Source organism: Macrosteles quadrilineatus, unplaced genomic scaffold (genome assembly GCF_028750875.1).
Source record: "Macrosteles quadrilineatus isolate MER2022 unplaced genomic scaffold, UCM_ALF_1.0 Scaffold_1__1_contigs__length_201487025, whole genome shotgun sequence".
NCBI lineage: Eukaryota > Metazoa > Arthropoda > Insecta > Hemiptera > Cicadellidae > Macrosteles > Macrosteles quadrilineatus.
In genome coordinates this window covers 139,137,614-139,165,285 of record NW_026542594.1, presented here as the reverse complement: position 1 = coordinate 139,165,285, position 27,672 = coordinate 139,137,614, and the positions used below count along the sequence as shown (strand labels likewise).

The 27,672-nt window shown below is 36.0% G+C and overlaps 2 protein-coding genes across 12 annotated transcripts in view; one reads left to right on the top strand and one right to left on the bottom strand.

The window, feature by feature from the left end:
- Positions 1-5,302, top strand: part of LOC128985640 (uncharacterized) — a 153,079-nt gene extending 147,777 nt beyond the window's left edge. For 3 of the 4 annotated variants that reach the window (XM_054405377.1, XM_054405395.1, XM_054405386.1), the window contains exon 17: positions 3,559-5,302. In XM_054405377.1, coding sequence (XP_054261352.1) covers positions 3,559-3,712 — 154 coding nt within the window. In that variant the 3' untranslated portion in view covers positions 3,713-5,302. The remainder of the gene's footprint in view (positions 1-3,558) is intronic. The other variant, XM_054405404.1, reaches the window with a different exon arrangement.
- A 21,188-nt stretch (positions 5,303-26,490) lies between these two features.
- Positions 26,491-27,672, bottom strand: part of LOC128985614 (FERM domain-containing protein 8) — a 140,494-nt gene continuing 139,312 nt past the window's right edge. For all 8 annotated transcript variants that reach the window (XR_008490053.1, XM_054405314.1, XM_054405323.1 and 5 more), the window contains one exon: positions 26,491-26,775. Coding sequence is in view for 7 of the 8 variants with exons in the window: in XM_054405314.1 (XP_054261289.1) it covers positions 26,732-26,775 (44 nt within the window). In the remaining variant the exon portion in view is untranslated. The remainder of the gene's footprint in view (positions 26,776-27,672) is intronic.

Genomic DNA, 27,672 nt, shown 5'->3' with positions numbered 1-27,672 from the left:
GTGGGTCTTAACATTCTCACATTTCCATCTCTGTATGTTTTGGTAAGTTTGTTGTATGTAAAAGAAAACATTTCTTACTTTGAAAAGATATCTGATGTACACAACTGTTGTACTAGATCTAAAGATAATCTGTCTACACCAAGGCATAAGTACACAGCCACTCAAAATAGTTTTGAGTTCAAAGGTGTTAAAATGTACAATTTCTTGCCTGGAACTTTGTACTTAGTTTTAACGACAATAAAGCATTTCATTTCATTAAAACACCAAAGTACCCTGAAAACTTATATGCTTTTAATCTATTTTGTATCACTGATTAAATGAACAGGTTCATGCAGGCTACTTCAAATATTTTGAATGTAATCTATTTTTTGGGCGAGCATTAATTGCGCCCACTTGACCTAAGTCAGGTAGACGGGTATTCCTTAATTGCGGCAACTACTCCAAGGAGCCACCAAATACGTTCATTAACTGTACCAAGTGGTGGCCCTCTTTGACTGTATAATTGAGTAGGTTAGGTTAGGTTAAGTTATGTTACATTAGGTTAGGTTAGCATAACATATAAACATTCTTCTGCCGGCAACTCACCCCTTCCTGGCTTGGACTTGGCGCAACTAAGAAACATGTTTTGGATCGTTTGAGGGCTTAGCGCAATTAAGGAACTTGGGCGCATTAATGCATAATCAATTTTTTTATTTGAGAAAAATTAAATGATGCTAAAATAAGTTTTCCTTTAAGCTTTTAATTGAGTTGGAGATTCATAATGAGCACAAGCACTCCAAGAAGTAATACTAATCAGGTTTTTATTGTCCACTCCTTATACAATATTTAATTTAATTTAGGAGATAACATCTTTGTATAAAATACAGTACAGGTGTTATTTTTTATCTTTATATTATACATTATGTTTTGTACAATAATAAGTCCTAACGACTTTTGCAATCGCAGCAAAAATGAACAATATTGTCCTCGGTTTAGACGAAACTGTGAGCGTCTTCCCTGTTGATTGATTGATTGATTCTATAGGGCTAGGGGCGGACCTTGTCCTGTTGCACATCAGCCACTGATGGGCTTTTTGCGCTCCCCACTTGGTACGTTAGAGTCCGTCAAACCTTAATTGCTTGATGAACTTCAGCATCCTATCTATGAGCTCCTGAGGAAGGCGTCTGCACCTTGTCATTGCTCCAACCGTCTTCACTGTTTGCGGGGTCGTAATCTTCGTCTCCCGCGGTCACGCAGGTTATCTTTCGAGATCGCAGAGCAATCGTAAACATTTCCTATATTTGCGGTGGAATAATGAAAATCTTTTGCGGTCCCGGGGATATTCTTTATCTCCTGTCTTTAAGACAAAATCATTGTTATCTTCTGCGAACGCAGGGGCAACATAATCATTCCCCGTGATTGCAGCAAAGTATTCTACATCCACGGTGAAAGAACATCTTGCGCCATCGCGAGGACATTACGATTCTATTACGATAGTGGTGAAATCCTGAACAACTTCCGCATTTGCTAGGACATCATCTTCGTCTCCCAAAATCGCGGCAAAATCATGAACGCCTCTGTGGTTTCGGAGCAACCGTAAGTATCTTTCGCGGTTGTGATACCTGATCTTTGCAGACGCTTCCGGTGACCGTGAGAATATAAGTTAGATTTGGAAAGTTGTAATTCTAACAGATTATTATATTCTAACAGCAAAATTTATTTTCCAAGAGAAAAACATTTTTTTGAGGCCCAAGTCAGCCCCCTTTCTAGGCCGAGGCTCTCAGAAATCGCCATGTCTGCCTTAGGGTGATACGTCCCAGATTCTGGGTCCTATGCTGGTGTGGGGCCTGGTGCGGACGCCCCCCCCCCCACACGCCTCTCTTGGTACGCCACCTCCCCATCCTACCATGACCTCTAAAAACCGTGATCCACCTATAGTCTTGGTTAAGGCCCTAAGATATTGGTAAAGGTTTTATTTCTGTAATATTGCCAGTTCTTATCGTGGTCTGACAAGAAGAAACCATGTTTGTAGAATGGATATTGCCACAAGATACCGAAAATAGGTGGGGATTGTCCAAATACCTTTACTGTATAATTTAAAATACAGCTTTCCATCATGGCATGGCAGTTAAGGATAAAACAAAACATTGTCAGTTCATGTTCTAGTTGTTTTTCTAGGCCACTTCATGCAAATCAAAATAAGAAGGTTACAATACCTGCAGACTGCCTTTAGTGGTCCTTAAATATCCAACAGGATTACGCATTTCGGTATTTGTTATACCATCATCAGATCCATATACAAACTTGAAGTTTTTTGACTCATGATGTCACGTCACAGTTTTAAAACACAGTTACAAAACATTTTAAACACGAAAATCTATTTACAGTAGGCCTACTAATTAAAAACGAGAGACAAAAGTGAAGCAATGCATGCATTTCAAATGTCGAGTCTCAACTCGGAGAGTGAGTTGAGACATGTGTCCGTCAGCACGATAACTCGAGCAAAAATGATCCGATTTTGATGAAATTTGGTACAAACGTGTAAACCTACGTTTATTTGAACGAGTTCGCGATCCAGCATGATCGGACCATGGGAACGGGTGTTTACGGGGGGTTTTATGGGGTAAAAATAGGTTTTTCCCATTTTTGACCCAAAAAACATAAAATTTAGCAGTTTATTTTCAAACCATTTTGTAGAGCTTAAAAAAACAAATAATTTAGTATATTGAAGTGTTATTATGCGCCTAATGGTTACGGAGAAAATTCCAAAAAATTTTTAATTTAAAATTACCATGTTATTCTTATGGAGAATAAGTAAACTGTTGTAGTTTGCTTGCTTATGAACATATTTTGATCGAATTTGGAAAATGTTTTTATTTCTTACTACGGTAACTATTAACATTTTACAAAAAAAAAAAAACAGTTTTACCCTCCCTGATGCAGCAAACCTAAGTACTTGTTAAACTAATTCTATTTAAATCGGGAATAAATGTTATATTTTTAAGTAGACATTTCAGTGTAAATCCAATCAGTCAGCTTGATTAGATTTTCAGCTTGATATAGAAACAAGACCAAGGTTTGGCCAGTTCCCATACATAAACTGTTTATTGATGCAAAAATAGTTCTGTAAGAACTCTTAAACAACAAAATTTACTGTATAGTCTTGATTATTTGACTCTCCCTATGGAAAATTAAGTACCAAGAAATTAAGTGCTATTTCTGTGTGGTAAGAATGTAAACCAAGGTGAAAACATCGAGACAACCCCTTTTGCCGCCTCTATCTGTTCTTGGAAAACCTGTTAATGTACTGTACCAATAACTAATAGCCAATGACTTTAATGGAAGAAGTTAGTGGTTTTGATGGAAAACAAACTTCATTTTTTAATGGTTTTACCGGTTTATATTGGTTTCTTTTGTTATTTTCTGTGTTATCCAACCCTGCCGCACCTGGATTGGGTCAGATAATCAAGACTTTACAGTTCTAATACTTACACTTATAGATTTATTCTAATGACCATGGTACCTAGATCACTCATACACTATATTAATTTACAATTGATAAATGTTTTCTTGTTTCAGCATGGGTGAACTTGATCTATTGGAAATCGTTGCAGAGAGTAAAGCTTTGGGAGACATTGGGGCTGTCTTAGTAGACAATGGTTTCGCTATTGAAAGAAAATTAGACTGGTCAAAAGCCACTGCATGTCGTCAATTAAAGGTTCATCCAGGGTAAAATAAAGTAAAACGTGGCATTAAGGTATTCTTAGTATACTTTTGATTTATAAAACTGGTTCAATATTAATTCATAATAAAGAACTTGAAAAGTTTACATTTTTGATGTTAAGATAATTATTTTGTTCTAGGACACTAGGCACAAGCCTTGAATTGTTTTCCACATTACAGGGTGTTTCAAAAAGAATAATCCAATTTTATACGTTTATAATTTCAAAACTTATGTTCATGTGGACATGAGGTAATTTTTATATTAAAGGATAACTCGTAAAGTTTTTTACATTCCAACAGGACAGTATCCCACCATACTGGAATCTTATTTTGTACACTCTTTTTGAATCAACCTTTGTAATAAATAATTAGTTATTGCACTTAAGTTGTTGTTTAAACAGGTTCAGTACCGGTCGTCACACTGCTCTGTATATAGAGTCTTGAGTCACCCGGTAGTGAGTGTTAACAGGTTCAGTACCGTCACACATGATGGTACTTTATTGTTATTTATTAACCATTGTAAAACTGTGCAAAAAATAATTCCTGATAGTAATATGATCTATAATCATGTCTCAAATTATAATGAGAAAATAGAATCTCGTCTCGATCTTGTCTTGTTCTCCATCCCTAAAATTTTGTACAATACAAGTAAATCTATGTTTCTTCAAACAAGTTTGCGAAACAGCATGATTGGCATGTGGGAACTGGGGTGAAAATTGGGTTTTCCCATTTTTTTCCCTTAAAACATATAAATTTGCATTTTTTTCTAATCCATTTTGTAGAGGATAAAAAAATCATTTAGTATATTGAAAAGTAAATTAAAGTTAGGTGTAAATTAAAATTCTCATGTTATTGTTATGGAGAAAAATAAAAATGCAGTAGTTTGCTTATTTATTGGTGTATTTTTAGTGAATTTGGCAAAAATGGTTATTTTATAATAAGCTATCAACATTTAAATAAAAAAAACACACCTTTTTACCTTCATATCAGGAGCAAACCTTAGTACTAATTAAATCTATTCTATTACTTATTTAATACGCAAGCAGATCTTTTGTGACAATTACTCCTCCGAAACTACTGAACCGATTGTCATGTTTTTGGTGTCATTGGAAAGAGCGTAACGTGAAGTAGTGCAGGAAACTTTCTTTTTAGGGAAATAATGAGAGAGTGAGGCCCTGGAGTCCTTATAGTTTTGTATTTCTCCATAAGATTAACATTGGAAACAAAAATTGTTATGAAACTCCAGCTGTTGTCAGAAATCAAAAGTGAGAAGAATAGCATATGTTAATTGTAAACAGTCAATAAGTTTGTTAATTTAACAGTTTGCTACAAATATTTGCTGACTTGGTTGATATTCGTTTTAAAATAACGCCTGTAATACTTAGCAATTGCTCGAATTCGAGCAACAGGGACACTAGTTATTGATATTTCAATAGCTAATAAATGTGATATTATTAGGGAATCTCTTGGTGAAAAACCAGCCATGTAAATGGAAATTCGCTTTGCTGCAGCAGGGGTATTTTTTAGCTTAATTTGTAGATTGTGAAACTATTCCATGTGTCTTGCATTGTTACGAACAATAAATATTTTAATGATTTGATTTGAAAGCTTTATTTTGGAAACCTTCTGTAATCACCGGCATACACAGTTAAGCAACATATTTTTAAGCAAAATAAACTAGTCTGTTCACTCTGCGGCAAAATTGGTTGTTCTTAGCTTATTAACAGAATGGCAATTCAAACATTACCCAGGGCGTATTAAGATTACTCAACCATTTGGTATCCAATTACCTTACTTTCTGCTTGCTAAGGATTTGATTTCTTGATGGTCTTAGCCAATCTTTTATCGCTGTCTCTATCTTTGGCCTCTGAAAACTGCTTGAAAACAGCTTCTGTAAGAAATAACTAGAAGTTGCTATTATTAATTATATGTAGCACTAGTAATGTGTCAAAACCGAATCTCAAAATCACAAAAACTTTGGAAATGTTTTGGTTTCAAGATTCAATCAGCGAGTTTCGAGATTCAAAACTTCAAATGGAGTTAAATTTATTTCAATGACGTTGTTAATAAAAAAAATATTATGACGGATTACGAGTAGATCTAAGTGCAGACGTGTAAACAAAATCATATTAGCTATTTAATTTTGATCATGTATCCCCATGTCTTCATTTATCAGAGGTACCTATATTCTATGAGGTATATTTGGTCTTGCTTCAAAGAAATAGAGCTGGATATCCATATGAATGTTTATGTGTGACTTGGTGATGTCCAGGAGTTTTAATTTATTTTAGTGTTCGTACCCCGATACAACATTTGAAGTTGCTGGTTTTTATCATGAATATATTTTACTACTAGTCCCGAAAACTTACCCATTACGAGGCAAGATAGTGGATTCGTGGACCCTAATGAACCGCACCCTCGTACCTGCACCCAGGCCAACGACTTGGAAGCGTGAAACCATGTGCAGGCCCGAGGAGCGGCCCACCAATAAAAAACAAACAAGGTGAGAACCATGGATGGAGGTTCAAGAACAACACGCCATTTGAGAGAAACAAGCTGTAATGAACAATTTAAAAACACAACAACAACATCAACAATAATACATGAAACTCAAAAAGGATTTTTAATTATTTAGCTACCCATCTAGCCTACTAACTTACAAGCATTTCTTTAATTTTAATAAAATAGATAAGACCTTTCTAGGCTAGCTTTTACCTTTCAAAATTCATTTTTAAATCAACAAATAAATAACAAAATTTACTAATTTCTTTTAATGAGCAGCATTAGAAATAGTAACTGCTTAAAATTATTTAGGGGCCCCAAAAATTGAATTTAATAAATCTATATAAATAAAATTAGAGTTTTGTCTGTACATTGCTTAGAATAATGAACTTTTTGGTTATTTTTACATTTCATAGGTCAGAGAAACCGAATCAAACCTTATCTCAATTTCTGTCTGTCTGTCTGTCTGTCTGTCTGTCTGTCTATCTGTCATTCTCTTGGTAACGCTAAAATACGCACTTTATTACAACTACTCCTCAATAACTATAGCACTGTCCCGCCTGAAACTTATTTTCCAAATACTATACATATATGAGATGGTTTTAGACGTATTTCATCGAATATGAGACAGTTAGATATTTAACAGTAAACCCTTGAAAATCAAGTTTTTGTCGATTTTTGACGTGGAATTTCTGGAAGCCCATGTTAACCTTATGAGAAATGAAATTATTGAATCTTAACAGCTGTTTCAATTAAACAAGTTGGTTCTGTTCTGTGATGTTCAATAGCATTAAAGTTACAAGGATTACCAACAGGGTGCAGCACTAGCACTATTATTTCTTTTACATTTATGACAACAGCTAATTTGCAACCTGGAGGCGAGTGAGCGTAGCGAACGAGCTAACCTGAAGGCAAGTGAGCGTAGCGAACGAGCTAACCTGAAGGAAAGTGAGCGCAGCGAACGAGCTCCAACATACAGGTGAGTGAGCGTAGCGAACGAACTTCAACCAGGACGTGATTGAGCCATGCAAACGAGATCAGATAGTAAAAATAAAAGTAAGCCTACCGTTATAGGATCGACCGGCAGACACAGAGGTAATTTAACCTTTTATTGATTGTCATACCGATCCGGAACAACAAAAAACAACATAAAATGAAGCTATGTATAATAGTTTGGCCAGCATATCTTAAAATATGCAAACCAACTGCTGTTCTTTATATAAGAAGGTTTCAACTGAATATTATAAGATCCCCGTGCGTAGAACGGGTACACAGCTAGTATTTAATAAAATTATAAAATTTAAAAATGTCAACAAGTAGGCTAATGAATAAACTTAAAAGGAAATAACAATAAATATAACTTTGTTGGCAAATAACAACTAATACTGCAAATAGTCTCTTCCTTTTGTGAAATAAATCTATAAAAACATAACAATAACAGCAGCAATGGTAACTTGCGGTAGGGCGGTGTAGTATGCCACTACTTTCGGGCGGACAGCACCGGAGGGGAGACGAATCAGGGCGGAGAGGGGGCCGTAATCCAGCGCCAGCCTAGTTGGAACATTCCTCTCCGCCAAGGCTGAGGTGAGTCAATCCATTTTCCTCCTCACGGGCCCCATCAGGCACAGACGGCCTGTAAAACTACTCCATCGAAGAAAACATCCTCACATAGAAGAAATCAAGGCTAAATAAGATTGAAAGCATGCCAGAAAAATTAGATTTAGACAGATGAAAACTTTCGACGAACCGGAGCGAAAGGCAGCCACAGAACCTATGACTCTTGGCGGTGGGAGTAAGAAGAACAAGGCACAGCCTTGTTGAGGGTCGTGGGAAGTAACAAAACGAAACACTATACTAACCTACTAAACAAAAAACACTTGGACCGTTGATTATGAGTCGTGACATTCGCCGGTGGAAAGTAGTCACAGCTCACTAACTGGCGGCCCACAGTTGTAACTACCCTGACCTAGATTCCAGCAACCACCCACAGTTGTAACCACCCAACTGTCCACACTTCATTCATGTGAAGTGAGTTAATCTCATCTTCCATTGCTTTTTGCCATTGGAGATGATTTTCACAGTTCGATGCCTCCCTGTATGTATTAGGTTCATAATGTGCGCTCCCCATAACAGCACTCATCACAAAATCTTCAAAACGAATGGGCTGCCGTACCATAGCATAATATGTTTTCTTTCCCGATTCCAAGGTGACCCTTGGAAAGTGAAGCCTCCCACCATGACAAGTCCTACGTTGTATGATCTCATCTCGGACAGAAAGCCTCTCGCAAAGATAGTCGGGCTCACGGAGAGTCAGTACCCTGTGAGTCATACAGCAGGTCAAAAACCTGCACATGGCTTCCATGGGTAACATCCCGGCTGCTTCACTGAAAGGGGAAACACGATCAAATTGTTTAAGGCAGAATACAAATCTGATTGCTGAGCTTTGAATTTGCTGTATTCTGCACACGTCTTCCTTAGTGATACTATTGCCATATGCAGGGAAGCAATATAGTAGACTTCTGACAATATCAGTGACTGCATGAGTTGAAGCTTTGCAGCCTCAGGTAGCATACCTCTGAACCTGTACAGACCTCTCAGTCTTCCTATTGCTTGTTGGGAGACATGTGTGATGTGATCTTTAAAATTCAAATTTCTGTCAATAATGACACCAAGTGTTTTGGTTTTGTCTTGTCACAGACCTCCTGCCAACAAGATTGATGCTGCAGCCATTATCTCTTAGTGTCTGTACTAGGTTCACAGGGCAGTATGTGTCTGGATTTAGCCTAAGCCCATTAATGCTAGACCATTTGGAGATGTTCTCCAGATCAGTGTTGATCTTGTCGATGGCCTCACTCATGTAACCAGGCTCATAAGACAAGTGCAACTGGGAATCATCTGCATACAAGTGTGCAGTACAATGTTTTACACAGCTGGGAAAGTCAGCTGTGTAAAGTACAGGCCCCAAACAGCTACCTTGAGGAGCGCCCCGTTTTTTGACGAGGGGATACAATGTTTCACTACCCAATCTGGTAACCTGCATTCGGTCGATAAGGTAAGAGCGAATCCAGGTAGTGATTCTATCACTAAAACCCATATATTTCATTTTTGCAATCAGCATACTATGGTCCATTTCTCTACGGAGCTACTTTCTTGATTACCCTTTTACACACTATAGGTGCGTGGTTTTCATATACTTTTCTAATTTCATTGGTCAACGCATTTTCAATATCCTTCAGAAACTTGTTTAGGGTGTTAACATACCGAAAGTCCTGACTCCTAGGTGTTGAGCCAGGGGGGAAAGGGGGGGGGGGGTAAAGGTGTACACATGTTGGGTTTTTTATTATATCTCGAAAACTATAATCTTTTTCTATACTATACTAAATTATAACATTAAAGAAGATTAAATTTTCTTCAAGAAAGTAATGTGTTTATTTTGGGTAACCATTTACGAGTTAATACTAATTTAATTAATATCTTATTAAAATACTCCTTCCATAAGAAATACATGTAAATTAGTATGCAAAATGAGGCAAACCCTATCCGCCCAAAGGAAATATAACTGATATTATGTAAATATTGGTAAAATGTCCAGCAATTTGACACTTTAATCATAAAATTTGGTCAAAAACTAAAGCTAGGGTGAGCGCTTAAAAACGGGATGGTTTGAGGTTTTTTTTATGATTCTTAAAAAAACACCAAAACACAACATTTTTGTTACCTCGCTCACGCCCTAATTTTGGATCAATTTTTATTATTAAAGTGTCAAATTACTGGAAATTTTGTCAAGTTTTTCAGAATATCGGTTATATTTCTTTTGGGCGGATAGGATTTGCCCCATTTTGCATACCTATTTACATGTATTTCTTATGGAAGGAGTATTTTAATAAGATATTAATTAAATTAGTAATTACTTGTAAATGGTTAAACCAAAGTAAACACATTATATACTTTTCTTGTAGGAAATTTAATCTTCTTAAATTTTATAATTTAGTATTGCATACAAAAAAATTATAGTTTTCGAAATATAATCGAAAAACCCAAAATGTGTACCTTTACCCCCCTTTCCCCCCTCCGCCAACCCTGGCTCAACACCTAGGAGTCAGGACTTTTGGTATGTTAACACCCTAAGCCCCCTGAACAAGTTTTTGAAGGAATTGCTTAGTTACCTGCTCACACACTCTACACTAGGGTGGTGTGAAAAATTTTAATTTGTGAAATTTAAGTTGCTATAGTGCGGAAAAGTTGTGATTTGTACACACTAGAAAAACAAACAAAAAAATTTTTAATCGGAGTTTATCTTCCGATTGCGCAATCGGCCGAAAATTGTACAAAATTTGCAAAATTCAAAACTTTTAAAAAATTTTGAAAAAAATTTTTTTTTGAATTTTTTTTTCCTATAGCAGTTTTAATTTACATTAAGGTTTAACAAATTACAATAAAATTTATTTCTCCTCTAGGAGTATGATTTCCAATCGCGCAATTACACAAAAAAAAAAGATAAATCGGGATTTTTGAACACATTTCATATGTTTATAAAAATCCTGTGATACAAAACATGACTTTTTTATTTTGAGTTTTGAGTTAATTGTACAGCTCTTCGCTTGTTTAGATATTAATAATATCTAAACAACCCAGAACTCACCACGTGGAGGTGGCTGCACTTCGAGTTCCACCCACACCCTTCCCATCCATCCAACCAATAAGGGCATGTTTGATATATACATTATTTACACGATGACTTACTTTGTCTTAGTCGTTTTCGGTAGGTTTGGTTGCAGCTGTCAACCCTGTACTTGTATCTAATTCGTCATGGGCCGCTACTCTGTATTTGGATTTGCTTTCAAAGTTAGGCATAATGGATCTAGACTCCAGTGTAGCTCTAATGTATCCATCTCTTGATTGCGACCCGCACACCTTGAGCGATGCTTCTGTGATAAGCTTCACGCACCTTTTAACAGCTTGTGTATAGCAGGGGGATTTTCGTATATCCCAATCTGGAACTTCTCCACTCTGAATTAATGATGCAATCTCGTCATCTGGAACATTCCGAAGAAGAGGAGGGGAAAAAACTCTTCTTGTACTCCAATCAATTAATTCTGAGTAGTCGGTTGCATTGAAGTTTAAGGTTGGTGTTATAAAATTCCTGACAGTTTTGCCCTTAGTACGTGTCTGTCTTGCTTTTAACACTCTGCGCAGCCCCAACTCTCGTATGTGTTTTCTGTTTTAAATATAAGGGCAATCAAAGTGTTTTCGGGGTGAGCGAAAAACGAGTTCCTACCAATTACTGGATCCACTATTGCTTTTAACTCATCTGACAAGTACCGAGAGGTTTCTATTGCTCTATATACGTGAAGAGGTCCATCTGTTAAGTACTTACTGCACTTTATCTCAAACCAAACTGGCATGTATGATCTTAAAATATATGTCGTTAACTCTTTTAAAGCATCAGATGGATTTTCTACACTCACATACAACCGAAGAACTCTATTTGCACACGTGAGCCATCTGGCGTGGGAAATCGGGCCTGGATCTCTTTTGGATAAGTCCTTTGGAAAGTCTCCACTCTTTATTGCTTCACTTATGTCCTTAAGGTATTGTTGATCTTTACTCAGAAGTTTTCTGTCCACTTGTGGTATTTCACAATCAATCTGTTGAAACTTGATTAATGGAAGTTTTTCACAACCGTTTAGTTTCTGTCCAATCGGCCCACTAAATGATTTCGGACCTGTTGTTGTTCCATCCAAATGTTGAAAAAGATGACGGAAAGGTAGCTCAATAAAATGAAGCATACACACTACCCACTGCAGGGGCCGCCCAAGATGAAGTTCAAGTTGTCTAATAGCACCACTCTTCCAACCAGTGTTTGTATTGGTACCATCACATCCTACAACATCTAGCGTTTCCAATGAAATACCCTGTTCATTGAGGTATGACACAATCGAATCTACTATGTCCTTGGCTGTTCCAGACTTTGGAGATACATGTCGTATATAACTAGATCCAGGTTCTTTTATGAGTGCATAATGCTCCTCTTTTACAGTTCGACGAAATTGTTTGGATTCAAATTTCTCTAAAATCAGTGTGTTGTCCTTGCGCCCATCAAAATATATACCTTGTGGATTTCCTGAATGTTTTGCGTCTTCCTGTAACTTCCTCCTACAGAGGCTCTTCGCTCTTCTTACTTTGTAACGATCGACAACATTTGAGGTATCTGATTCAGTAACTAAACCGATGTCCTCTAAAACACTTGATGCTATGGCAGCAGCTGCCCTATCTGATACACCGTAACGGTCACAATGCAATGCTGTGGTATTTAGTTTAATTTTCAACTGCCAAGGAGATTTTTTCTTTGCAGATACGGGAGGTTCGTACTCAACGTCATTATTGTCAGTTGTTTCACAATCAGAGTCGTCCTGAGCTGTAACAGCATCGTCAGTTTTGTCACTTGTAGTCTCGTTTGGCTTGGGAGATAGTCCTTTTGCCATACAACTTTTTCTTTTAAGCCTGTTGCTAAGTTTTTTAGTCTCCTTTTGGTCAATAGTACTGATTTTTCCCAATCTATACTTTCTCTGAAGGTAAATAAACCTAAGCTCGATTGCTGGTATTTTGTTAGGCTTTTCACACAAACAGTTTATTTCAATGGCACAGTCACAGAGATCTGGGGTTTTTTTACAAGAACATTCTAAATGCATTTCGCACTTGCATGCTGAGACATCAAAAAGTTGAGATGCCTGGCTTTTAAAAGCATCTACTTTTTCTGTGAACTTTGGCTTACCTTTGTCTCGTTTATACGATTTCATGAGATGAAGATACTTATCATAAAACGATTTAATAACCTGAATAGCTCTATAACATGAAACGGTGGGGATCGATGCTTTTTGGAAAATCAAGATCACTTTTTGTGCCACAGAGTTACTTACTGTTGAAAAACTAACTTTCGTGTTGTTAATCTTACTTGCTAGTGCAAACTGTTCTTCAAAACAACATCGAAGTACATCTCCATAACTTGGAAGAGTGTTTGGCAGCAATTCTCTTGGATCACCAAGTATAGGGCACCGAAACGACTGTCTAGTTATTTTTTTAGTCGACGCTGATGTAGCCATTTCTTGATGTAATCACTTTACACTTAAGTCACGCAAAGAACGTTGAAATAATAATAGAGATATGGATTGGAGAGGATATATGGAGAGGACACGTTTTAAACAAATTTGGATTACTATAATTTATTATATATTTTTAGGGGAAAAATACTAACCCTAACAAGAGCACATTTTACTTGCTATACTCACAGTTAGTCATACAGAAGTGAAGTGAATCCTCTCCAGTTCTTGGTCTGACCTTTAAGCTTTAACATGCATTTCCTGTTTCTTATTGAGCTTCCCTGGTTCTTTCTTAGTAAGCATTAAGTGTTGAATATAACTTTTGATAATAGGGTTTTGATAATTATTATTTATGATTTAATATACAACATAATTTACGGTATACTATGTATAGAACATCTACCATAGCCATAATGTTCTACCACTGCACCTAAACAATAGAAAAAAGTTAAGTTCTCACAGCATTTTGTTGCTGCTTGGTTCAAATTAGCTGTTGTCATAAATGCAAAAAGAATTAATAGTGGTAACTGTTGGTAAACCTTATAACCTTTTAATGCTATTGAATATCATAGAACCAACTTGTGAAACAGCTGGCAAAATTCTTTAATTCATTTTAGATATGAATACTCATAAAGTTAACATGTAACAAAGGTAACGTTTAAACGTCGTCTGCATCTAGCGATTTTATTTTATCTGACACTCTGACAGTAATCATAGAGTAGCAAATAAAGGAAATGAGAGCAAAAAATGTGGATAGCACTCGGATAATGGCCCACATGTCCACGCAACGTAACAGGTAATGACTAATGAAACGGCTGCGACTGTGATGAGCTGTATGAAGCCAAGAAAGTAGGCCTAATTCTCTTGAAAATCTCAGTTTGAATGAGGTTGTTTCACGTAAGGTTGTGATAAAAATCACTATCTCAATCAATGTGAGTGTAGCAAAAAAAAGTAGTTACAATTCAGCTACGACTACTTTAAAAATGTAGCTAGCTACAGCTAAAGCTATAAAATCTTAGCGTGCTACTGTAGCGTCGCTACTTGTAGCTCGCTACTTCCCAACACTGCTTCTCGGCTATCTGTACTTGGAGGCTGAGGAGTCAAAAACCTATATTTAAGCTGACGCCAATGATTGCGAGCAGATAGCGCTACAGCAGGCTTTTCAATGCGTCGTTACAAGGTAGCAGCACTAGTTACTCACAGACTATTTAGATGATATTTACCAGTTGAACCACAACAGTAATCATAAATTGTGTTACTGAGGCTTTGCTGCAAAAAACTATTTTTCCTAAAATGGCTATATTATAATAACCTAATCAAACTAAATCAAGGTTAAATTTAATATAACATTGTAAACTAGATGTCTTTTGATTTTATGATATTTTGGTTCCAAACAATGCTATCAAAACATTACAATTTATAAGAAAACTTGGAAATTTACAACAAAAACAAAGTTTTATTTAATGTTTACTACAAATACCCGGACTTTTCTTGTTATACAGGGTGTCCTAGACCACCTGGCCGGCTTCTATAGCTCCAATATGAAAGCAAATAGAAACCTAATTGCAACTGGAACCCCCTATTCTGACCCAAAGAATTCAGCTAAATTATTTTCAAACAAAAAAAACACCCCAAAGGGCAGATTTTGGGGGGGGTGGGGTGGTTTTGGGAAATTTTCAAATGTAAAAGGGGGTCGTGTTATACCTCATTTTAAAGTTCTTTGATTCCTGAATATTTTAGTGGAAAAAGTTTTAAATTATTTTCATCCATATTTAACAGGGTAAAAAAATATACAAAAAATAGACCTTTGAACTACTTTTCACTGCCAAGAGATGGAATTTTGTGGAGGGTTCAAATTTTAATTGCTAAATGAGCTTTCAAAAAACTCTAGTTTCAATTATTTTCCTAACTTTTAACTTATGTTACGCATTTTCAAACTTTTTGAAGTTTCAAAGCTGTTATCTCAAAAATTTCAAAAGGTAACATGGGTTTTATTACAAACCACATTCAAATCAAATCAAATATGCTTTATTCATAAAGTACAGTTTTGTACATTGAATGGCGTCAACTAAATCTATCTTAAATTAATAATTTACAAATTTGCATATCTTGGATCATTATGTACATTAAAACCAAGAACCAGGAAATGAAAATAATCAAAACTGAATTAATTACTACCGCTAAGAGGGGAGGTGGAAAAATACTCTTCCAGGGAATAGAACGCTTTCTCTACTAAATAAAGTTTTAGTTTTCTCATGAAATTCTTCCTGCTTTGTTCATTTCTGATTTCATTAGGAAGATGCTTAAAAAATTTTAATCCTATATAGGATAGTTTTTTTTTCATAGAATTATAATTTGGGTTTACTTGAAAAAAGGAATTTTTTATGCCGAGTGTTGTATGGGTGATAATTTGTCTCAGAGGTGCTCAAGCAGTTTTTTGCTAGAATAATTGTGTTATAAATAAATTGGCCATATACCGTTAAAATTTTCAGTTCTTTGAATTTGTTTTTGGTTGTTTCGTTGTGTTCTAATTTCAAAATTATTCTTATTGCTATTTTTTGAAGTTTAAGTATCCTATCCAAATTTGCTATTGTAGTTGAACCATAAAGGCACAAACCATAGGATAAATGTGAATGGACATTAGCATAATATATGTTTTTTAATGTTTTATGGTTACAAAAATAAGACATTCTAGAGAGTGAATATAGTCCTGAACATAATTTTGAAAGGAGTTTATCAACATGTTCATCCCAGTTTAGATTTTGGTCCACAATTAGACCTAGAAACTGTGTACTGGGTTTATGTTCAATTTCTTCTGCATTATACATGATATTTGGTTGAATTAACTTTTTGTTTTGATTAGTTTTAAAAGTTAAAAAATTAGTTTTTTGGGGATTAAGCTTCAATTTATTTTGCTCTAGAAAGTTTCCAATGTTTGCCAATTCAACAAAACTTAAATTTGAGATTTGTATCATCTGCATAAAAACAAAGATTGTTCTGAGGCAAACATGAGAGTGCACCACCAGCATCATTTATATAACATAAAAACAACAGGGGGCCAAGGATTGACCCCTGGGGTACCCCACATTTAACCCTTTCAGTTTCAGAAGAAAATGTTGTAATTCTGTTATCATTGACACACCTTTGTGTCTTAAATTTAAGATCAAGTATAGCGTGCTGTGAAAGGAGGCAAGAAGGGCATGCTGAAATAAGAAGTCGTATTATTCCAGTAAAAATCCAATATAATGAAATAAAATCTTAAAACTAACAATTGTTCTGCATGATATTGACCTTAGAAAATTAACAAAATTGATATCTTCACTTAACCAAAAAAAACATTACAATCATTACTAACCCCCCCCCCCTTTTATTTTGCCCTCCCCTTTCTTTGATCGATCAAACCTTATGTATAAAAATTCCCCTAAAACTTCATGTCTTCTCCAAAGTCCGTACTTTTCTACTTTACAACTCATATATATAGGCCTAATCATAAAATTTGAAAATATTGATGTGTAACATGGTGAAGGGTACTCATCACTTCACGGATGCTGTCTTCAATCCTTGGTGGAGCTTCAGTGAGATGATCTGAGCCGGAGACAGTCTACTGGTGAGAAGACGTCCATGGTTTGCAAACAGATTGTCCCAGACGGTTGTTAGGCCTCCAAGAAGGTGATACTGGTCCAGACTCCTCCAGACAACAGATAGGCGATGGCGTACTCTCCGACGATGTTTAACTCTGGGACTTGAACCCTCCAAATCGAGGGAACAAGTTGACTGTCGGCCACAACTACGCAAAATGAGATTGAAACAACGTGGTTCTCCTCCAAATTATGAATCATCGCTACCCTAAGCCTAGTCTCGAACACTTGCCACCAGACTGCGCGCTTGCAGTTATCAATGCTGGTATCGACTTGAACTAAGAAAACCGGTTTCTTCTAGTTTTCCAGGATTTGTATTAACATTCAATTCTATTACCTTATAACATATGAAAATAAAATATAATTTCTGTCACAATCGTGACAAATCTCCCCTTTCAAACAAAAAATATTGTTTTGCAAATCAAAATAAAACACATTTTTTTTGTTTTCTCCATTTTTTTTTCTCGGTGTCATAATCCACACCCTGAACCCTTCAAACAACACGGTTCGACGACCTATAATCACAGACGTTGAAAAGTAAACAAACCTTTCCGCTTGCATTATCTCTTATCTAACATCTGACCCCACTATCAAGGCCGCGTCCTCCGCCGTGCGCTTATTTCAGGTTGCTTACATCTCCTCCCCTTTCATTACTCATCATTTTACTCAATTATTTGATATAATTGTCAAACTTCATTTTCAGTTCATTTAAAATTTCATGTTAGTAGCCTGGATTACATTGCTAACCATACTATCTCATAACATGAGTTGATGAATACCAATATACTCATTACTTCCTTCTCATAGGTCTCAAAATTACTTATAAACTAACACATATCTATTTACAATATAATACAAGAAACATTACATTTGTTTAAAACACATCACTGAAAACACAACATTTTTAAATAGGCGCCTATTTTATATACATTGTTTAATATCTAACATCAACATGGCATAAGAAATGTTATAATTTTAATTACATACGCTTAATTCTACCTTTTTCTAATAATTTTCCAAATTTGCATAATTATAAATACTACACACACATATTGGTCTTCTTTACACTGTTATGAAGAAAGAAACCTGGCCATGTAACTTCCTTCTTACAGACTGTGCGTGAAGAAGAGATAAGACCTTTGTTGCATCATTACTCGCGTCCGAGCGATAAGCAAATATTCCAATCGTATTGTAGTAAAATTCAATTCACTCATTTTATATTTTAGATGTATTTATTCTTTTACTTTTACCGATTGTTAAAGTTTACTATCGGATTTCAGTCTATTCTGCGTTCCTAACAATAATCTCGTCATGCTTCGCTCTAAGGTGTCAAGCTTCGCGTTCCATATCAATTAATTATTTGTGTCATTAATTCAGGCTTCGCTGATAACCTTCCACTTAGGCGTTCAATACCACGTTATTATTCAGGCTTCACAACAAATATTCACAGAAATCTACTAAGTTCATTGTACATATAATCATTTCTTATCTCATGTCATCATAATTGCCCTACTTTAATCATACCATCTTTAATTGATCAAGGTGCGCTCTTTGAATGATTTTAAAATCTGATACTTTTTGCAATAATACGGTTACAGGTGTCAAGAAATGGATAATCCTAAACTTCTCGGACCATTTGTATGCAAGTTTTGCTTGGAACTTGGCTGCCTTGTTACTAATATGGTGTAACCTTACATACACTTCGTCAAACAACTTAAATGGATGTTTACTCCCTTCTTTTACTAATCTCCGTTCCTTGGTTTTAGCATGAGCAAGCCTTAGATTTCTTATCGCAGTACTAAACTTGGCCTTTATTCCTCCCTTATCAGTTGCATCACCGAGTAACTCCTTTACCTTCCACAATGTCGACAAACTACAATTTGGCTCAAAGTTGTACATAAGTTCAAATGCCGTGTGTTTGGTTACATCATTTACAGCAGTATTTATTGCTAACTGTACATAATGCAAATTACTATCCCAGCTGTCATGACAATCGTGATGTAGAGCTACCATGCTACCCTTTACAGTTTTTATGTAGCGCTCGCTCTTATTCGACTTTGCATTATACGCCACAATCCTGTGTAATTTCACACCATATTTGAAACAGAAATTCTTAAACTCATTTCCTCTAAAGTAAGCAGCATTATCACAAACAATCATCTCAGGTGTTCCTACATGTTTAAAAACCTGTGTTTCCAATGCCTTAACAATATTGCGTGTTTTTGCATCTCTTAATGGAACTAACCAGACATACTTAGTGAAATCATCTACTACCACTAACAACATACTATTGCCTATCTTACTCCTCGGGAAACTACCTGCAATGTCAATATACAGTTTACTCATAGGTTTTGAAGCTTGGTAATCTACTATTTCTCCATGATACGTACGCTGACATTGTTTAGACCTAGAGCATTCCTCACACTTTCTTACATAATTTCTTATGTCATCTAACATCCTTTCCCAGAAAAATATATGCTTTATCTTATTCGCTGTTTTAGAAATACCTAAATGACACCCTGTGCTAACGCTGTTGTGAAAATAATGTAATACCATATCTTTCATTGCTTCCGGAACTACAATCCGACCTTTTACTTTATTCGGTGGTTTGAATAATAACACTCCCTGACTTATCGTGTATGGTGACACCTTATCACCATTCTGTATCTGGTCTATTATCTTTGAAAGGCTCTCATCTTTTCGTTGGTGCTCACGTATGTCAGTAAAGGCTGCTGGATACTCCGTTAAGTTATTAATTACATTACTAAGGCTGACTTCCTTATTCATTACACAACTCAGGTTATTTACCAACTCATTTATCTTATCATCTGACATCTCACTTTCGACTTCAATATTGGGATATCCCTCAAACATCCTAGACAAGCAATCCGCAATCTTATTATCCTTACCTTTAATGTGTTTAACTTTGAAAGGTAACCCCAATATTAACTCTGTCCAGCGCCCCAATTTACCTAACTTATTGTGGTGTGATAAAACCCAAGATAAACTTTGATTGTCCGTCTCTAAATAGAATGGCATAACTTCCAGGTAACTCCTAAACTTTTGAATCGACAGTACAACTGCTAATGCTTCCTTTTCGTAAACAGTAAGGTTTAGTTCCTGCTTTGTAAACTTCTTAGAGTAATAATGGACCGGAAATCTAACACCATCGATCTCTTGCAATAACACTGACGCCAAACCTACTTGGCTCGCATCTGTTTGCAGTATAAAGGGCATGTCATAGTTTGGTAATCTTAACACAGGAGGGTTACTGATTAATTCTTTCAACTTTTGAAAATTAGCTTCACATTCAGCCGTCCATATAAACTTAGCGTTTTTCTTTCGTAGCTCATTTAGAGGGGCACATAATATTGCATAATTTTCAATGAACCTCGAGTAAAAATTAATCATTCCAATAAACCTGCTTAGGTTTTTCACAGATGTCGGACTCTTATACTCTCTAATAGCGTTTGTCCTATCTGGGTCAACTTTCAATGTGTTGTGGGAAACCCGGTGTCCTAGGAAACTTATTTCCTCCGCAGCAAACAGCACCTTACTTGGATTAATAGTCAAATTAGCTTTTGATAACCTATTTACAACTTCCGTTAAATGTTCCATATGTTCCTCTGGATCTTTAGAGAAAACCACTATATCGTCAACAAACGATATTACAGACTTGAATTTTAAGTCTCCAAAGACTCTATCTAGATAACTTGACAATAACCCAGATCCAAGGTGTAGTCCATAGGGACAACGGCGGTATTGGTAAAGTGAGTAAGGAGTGGAGAACGCAGTTAGGTGCCTACTTTTAGGATCTAAGGGCACCTGATAATACGAATTGTTTAAATCTAGCACAGTGTAAATTGAAGCTCCGCTAAGGTAGTTAAATGACCCTTGTAATTCCCCTATAGGGTGCACGATAGGCTCAATCTTTGAATTCAGTTCTTTATAATTTGTCACTAGCCTATGACCTTTTCCCTCCCCTTTACTAACTAGGAAACTAGGTGATGAATAGTTTGACAAACTTGGTTCAATAATACCTTGCTTTAATAACGAATCTGTTATGTCTCGCATGATTTTCATGTTTGGCGGGGAAACAGGATAGGGTCTTATCTTTACTGGAGTAGTGTCCTTTAACTTTATTTCACATTCAAAATCTAAAGCCTTTCCTATTTCATTTGTAAAAACCTGTGGATTGCGTTCTACTAAACTTTCAATTCGGTCCTTGAGATTTAACCGCCCAATCTTTAACTCTAAACCACCACAACTGACAGCTTTCACATTGTTATTTTCGTTTACATTCAAATTGAAAATATTGTCCATATCAAATGAAAAATAACCTTTATTTTCTCTTAGATTTAATACTAGTCCCGTTTTCTCCATGAACCTAACTCCTAATATTACATCCCAGGTTATTTTCTCGGCAATAAAAAACTGCACGGACCATGACTTATTTTGGATTTTTACTTTCACAATGCATTTACCTAATAAGTTTACGGATTCACTTGTAGCGGTTACACAGTTAACCTTATCGTTAGACCTGCTTATCACTAGCCTTTTAGATTCCAGCTTATCATAAACATTCTTACTTATAATGTTTATAGAGCTCCCCGAATCTAACAATGCACACTGTACCATATTGTTACTAAAATGTACATTTACTACTGGCAAGTTATGAATACCTCTTTTAGTTTTGAACCAACGCCTATTCTTAATCTTTCTCTCTAATTTCTTTACCTGATTTTTCTCATTCTTAACATGTTTCTTAACATCTAAATTACATAAACTGTTATTGAATGTTTTCTCAAATTTCTTTTTATTAAAGTCCCCTGTTTTATGGAAGGCACTCTTCCCTCTCACTAGTTTCCCTGATTGTTGGTCCCTGTAGGCCTACTCCCGACGTCTTCCCTGTTTGACACGCCACTTGTGTGACCTCCCCTAGTGTAACCTCCCCTAATGTCCCTACCTCGTTTCCAACAATCCCTTATGAAATGACCGGGTTTAGAACAGTAGTGACATAACCGTGGTTCCATCTGATTACTCCCGCCTTCTCTTCCATTAGTTGTATTTACATTATTTACATAACCACGACCAGAATTATTACCACCAAACTGATTCCTTCTCCCTCTTATCTGTTCCCTTTCCCAGTCATTATACTCAACATTCTTAATTACCATACACATTTTTTCCAAATCTTGTAAGCTTTTAGGAAATTCCTGGAAAACTAATTTATTTCTGTCCCTCGGATTTATTCCTACGATAATTACGTCAATCAGTTCACGCTCTGAGTAATCACATTTTAACAACTCCGCGTTGTTCCTTACCTCACACACATACATGGCAAGAGGTTCGTCTGGACCCTGGGGTCTATGTACCAGGTCACGTTTTAGCTTCTCATATAAACCCTGTGGAATGAAGTACCTTAGTAAGGCACTATGCACAGAGCTTACGTTTGACCCACATTGGATGTGCGTATTTATTCTACCCAACAATGGTTCGCTTACATGACTAGCTACAACCTCTAACACCTGTGAATCATTAAGTTTACCACACTTTTTTAACTTATTTACTACATTGAGTAAAGCTAATAACTTATTGTGGTCCAAGCCATTAACATTAGAAGGGATTTCACGTATGATTTTTTCAAGTGGATTAGTTAGTTTTGTAAACAACTCGGAAGTAGAAGATGTATGCAACCTCTTATCAATACCCAAATTGCTTATCTCTACATTAGACCCTGGAGCATCTCTTGCTGTTTGGTCCCTATCCAAATTACCCATCGCTTGCGCATTTTCTGGCTCAAAAACATCCTTACTATAATCTATACTATCCGACTCGATACCATTCTCCTCAACTTCATGTGTTTCACTTAACTTTCTCAAACTAGCTTCAACTACGGTCTGGTCTAACCTATCTAAACCTTTACGCAGTGCCTTTTCCCACTGATTGGACTCATTGACCCATTCTGAAACCTGGCTTCGCGATTGATCTGGCAAACGAATATTCCCGTTTTCGAGCAAATTACCCAAACGTCGCCTCAAATGACTGACTCGCTCTTTCAACCTATGAATACCGACCGCCTCCTTAATCTCTTCAACACTCGCAAGTAATTCCCGAAATTCTTCAACCTTCTCTCGACAATTGTCTAGTTCTATTGTCACCCTTAACACAGTTAAATTTTCCCATTTCGTCGGTACATTATCCTTCAAAGCCTTCCTAAGTTGTTTTCTCAAGATAGTTACAGTATTATTTACAGTAACAGGGAAACCCCGCCATTGCAACTCGTACAACAGCTCATCTTTGTGGAGCAGATCAACATTGAAACCCATGATTTATTTACTTAACTCAAAACCTTTAAAATCTCTATTTCATCATGCTTCTCTCTCCACCTCTCACAAACACGAACTTGATTAGCAGAGTGGCGCATCTGACACACCTTTGTGTCTTAAATTTAAGATCAAGTATAGCGTGCTGTGAAAGGAGGCAAGAAGGGCATGCTGAAATAAGAAGTCGTATTATTCCAGTAAAAATCCAATATAATGAAATAAAATCTTAAAACTAACAATTGTTCTGCATGATATTGACCTTAGAAAATTAACAAAATTGATATCTTCACTTAACCAAAAAAAACATTACAATCATTACTAACCCCCCCCCCTTTTATTTTGCCCTCCCCTTTCTTTGATCGATCAAACCTTATGTATAAAAATTCCCCTAAAACTTCATGTCTTCTCCAAAGTCCGTACTTTTCTACTTTACAACTCATATATATAGGCCTAATCATAAAATTTGAAAATATTGATGTGTAACATGGTGAAGGGTACTCATCACTTCACGGATGCTGTCTTCAATCCTTGGTGGAGCTTCAGTGAGATGATCTGAGCCGGAGACAGTCTACTGGTGAGAAGACGTCCATGGTTTGCAAACAGATTGTCCCAGACGGTTGTTAGGCCTCCAAGAAGGTGATACTGGTCCAGACTCCTCCAGACAACAGATAGGCGATGGCGTACTCTCCGACGATGTTTAACTCTGGGACTTGAACCCTCCAAATCGAGGGAACAAGTTGACTGTCGGCCACAACTACGCAAAATGAGATTGAAACAACGTGGTTCTCCTCCAAATTATGAATCATCGCTACCCTAAGCCTAGTCTCGAACACTTGCCACCAGACTGCGCGCTTGCAGTTATCAATGCTGGTATCGACTTGAACTAAGAAAACCGGTTTCTTCTAGTTTTCCAGGATTTGTATTAACATTCAATTCTATTACCTTATAACATATGAAAATAAAATATAATTTCTGTCACAATCGTGACATCATGATTATGTGTGATTTCTACAAACTGACAACGATTATTTAGGTATGACTGAAACCATTTTATTGATTTTTTTGAAAACCCCTAAAATGAGTAATTTATCTATCAGTTGCGTGTGGTTGACACTATCAAATGCCTTAGTTAGGTCCATGAAAATTCCTATTGTGAACTCCCCTTTATCAACCGATTCAATTATAGATTCTATGAATGACACTGCTGCTGTAATTACAGATTTTCCAGGCCTAAATCCATGCTGAGTATTGTTTAATAGTTTAAATTCTTCTAAATAATTTAATAACTGACTGTTGACAATTTTTTCATAAATTTTTGATATTACTGGGAGGAGAGAAATAGGACGGTAATTTGACACAGTTTCTAGGTCGTCTTTCTTATAAATTGGTATTATTTTAGATTTTTTAAAATTGATTTGGAAAAATTCCTGATACAAAAGATGAATTTATTAAATGACTTAAAATATGGCTCAGACATTTTTTGGCATGCTTTATAACTTTAATAGGGACATCATCGTGTCCAACAGAATTTTTGTTTTTTAAAGAGTTAATTACTTTTTCCACCTCCCCTGCATCAATAAATTTAAAATCAAAACCTCTTTTAATACATTGCTCATTCTCAATAAGACTTTGATTTTCAATCTTGCTCTCACATTGGTTGCCTCTGACATCCTGATCAACATTAGTAAAATATTTGTTGAACATGTTGGCAATAGTTCTAGGATCACTTAAGCTACAATTTCCCTCTTTCAAAGTAATATTTTTATTTCTTGTTCCCTTTCCTTTCCCAACTTCAGAATTTATAATCTGCCATACTGTTTTTTGTATATTGGCTGATTTTTTTTATTTTATTTTCAAAATAATTTGTTTGAGCTCTGACTAATTTTGCCCTATATTTCAGTTTGTTTTGTTTCAACTCGTATTTCATGACAGGATTTTTGTTTCCACAAAGTTTTTAAGGCCAATTGTAGTAGTTCTTTTTTTCATTATTCAGGTCTTCTGAGATCCAATTTTGTTTACGTTTCTTTTCTGTTACAGTAATTTTGGGAAACGAAATGTCAAAAAAATGCTTAAATGTACTATAAAATTCATCATATTTTAGCCCTTAAAATTAGCTACAATAATTGTATTCAATGTTTTTTGTTATCTTTATTGGTTAAGGAGCTATAGGGAAATTATTGTATTTTTAATGTTTTATTTTTAAAATATTCAAAGGGTTTGCTGTTGTAAATGTACACGCCTAGGTCTCGATTAAAACTAATTAAGACAATAATAGGTTTTTTACATACCTCAGTCAAATAGTCCAAAAATGGTATTGCTCAACAGCTTACATGTTTCGTTGCGAAGACAACATTATCAAAGCTTGCAACTCGTCAAAAACACATTTAAAACACGAACAACACAGAAGAAATTAATACGGTACGAATACACGATTGACATTAAGATAGCGCTATCATAATACTGATTTGGTCCGGCGCGGCGCGGGGCTGGTAGCAGACTGGAGGTCACGTCACGTCAAACAAAAATCAGCCTTTGCACAACACCTGGTTGATTCAAATCACTCAATGAGTAGCATTGACGATGGTTTAAAAATTCTACATGTCTGTGGGAAAGGTAGCAAACTTGACACCTTGGAGGAGTTCGAGATTTATAAAATTTATAATGACGAACAGTGTAAAGAACACATCCTTAACGAAAAATTACAGTTCCAGTCTCACTCGATTTTTAATACAATATTAAACTCAGGAACAGCTGATCGAAGATCTGATAACATCAGTGATAACAGTAGAGGAGACGACGTGACGTGACCTCCAGTCTGCTACCAGCCCCGTGCCGCGCCGGACCAAATCAGTAATATGATAGCGCTATCTAAATGTCAATCGTGTATTCGTACCGTATTAATGTCTTCTGTGTTGTTCGTGTTTTAAATGTGTTTTTGACGAGTTGCAAGCTTTGATAATGTTGTCTTCGCAACGAAACATGTAAGCTGTTGAGCAATACCATTTTTGGACTATTTGACTGAGGTATGTAAAAAACCTATTATTGTCTTAACAATATAGTCCAGGGGCCGAAAACATGAATTTTAAAACTAATTATGTCTAAAAAAATAAAATAGTACCCAGATTGTTAAACTTGGAAGATTAATAAAGGAGAGAACAAAACTGCAAGTATTGTTTATTTGTAGTTGGAAATATACAGGTTTTAGGAATATCACAAAACAAATATACGTATACATCTTTATTTATTTCCAATAACTTTGTATTCAGGTACAAAACAAAAATACATTAAAGTTAAAAATAAACTAAAATAACTCTAACAACAAATATCACAGTAGTATTAAAAAGTCAGTAAGTAAAGGAAGAATTTATTTTTAAAACCATTAACTACTAAATTAAACATTAAAATACAAATATCTAACAGATCTAAACATTGAGTATATAACAGATCTTAATATAAGTGTTCACTAGTAGCTAAATGACCATGAACCCATCTGTCCAATACAACGACCTAGAAAAAGAACAGAGCAATAATATAAGGTAATAAACACATGCCAATATAAATAAGTTTTGGATTTTTTCAGTTCTTTTCTATGCTAGTGGCGTTTTGTAAGGAAGGATCACTAGTGCTTTTGAGGTAGAACGGTCAAAACCCCTCTGGGAACCAAACTGGTCCTTCTTGCACCAAAGTCCGTAAAACTAACCACTAGGCCAGCAATATACCCAGTAACAAAGAAAGTAGTGGCATACAGAGACTTAGCTTCTTCTGCGAGTGAAGATGGGATAAACATAAGTCTACTCAAAAATAATATATGCTTAATGTAGTTACCAGGAATAGAAAAATATAAATTAGGATACTGTATATCTTATCTATATATTAATTTGAAACTGTTTTTCTTTGTCTCTACTAATTTGAGAGAACGGCTGGGTATAGAAACTCGGTAGAGGTGCCTAAAGAAAGGTCTTGGTCTGTAGATGAGCCATCAAAAGAGAAACGAGGTAAATTCCCTTGGGGCTCAGCCCCAGTTGCCTTTAAATTCCCATCCCATGTTATTCTTATGGAGGAAAAAAATAAGTTTTTGTCTCCACTAATTTGAGAGAACGGCTGGGCGTAGAAACTTGGTAGAGGTGTTCAAGGAAATGTCTTGGTCTGTACATGAGCCATCAAAAGAGAAACAAGGTGAATTCCCACAGGGCTCTGCCCCATTGGCCTTAAAAATTCCCATCCCATGTTAATCTTAAGGAGGAAAAACAGGGTTTTGTCACAGTTAATTTGAGAGAACGGCTGGGCGTAGAAACTTGGTAAGGATGTCTAAAGAAAGGTCTTGGTCTGTAGATGAGCCATCAAAAGAGAAACTAGGTAAATTGTGATGGACCTACACCCCAGAGGCCTTTAAAGTTCCCTTCC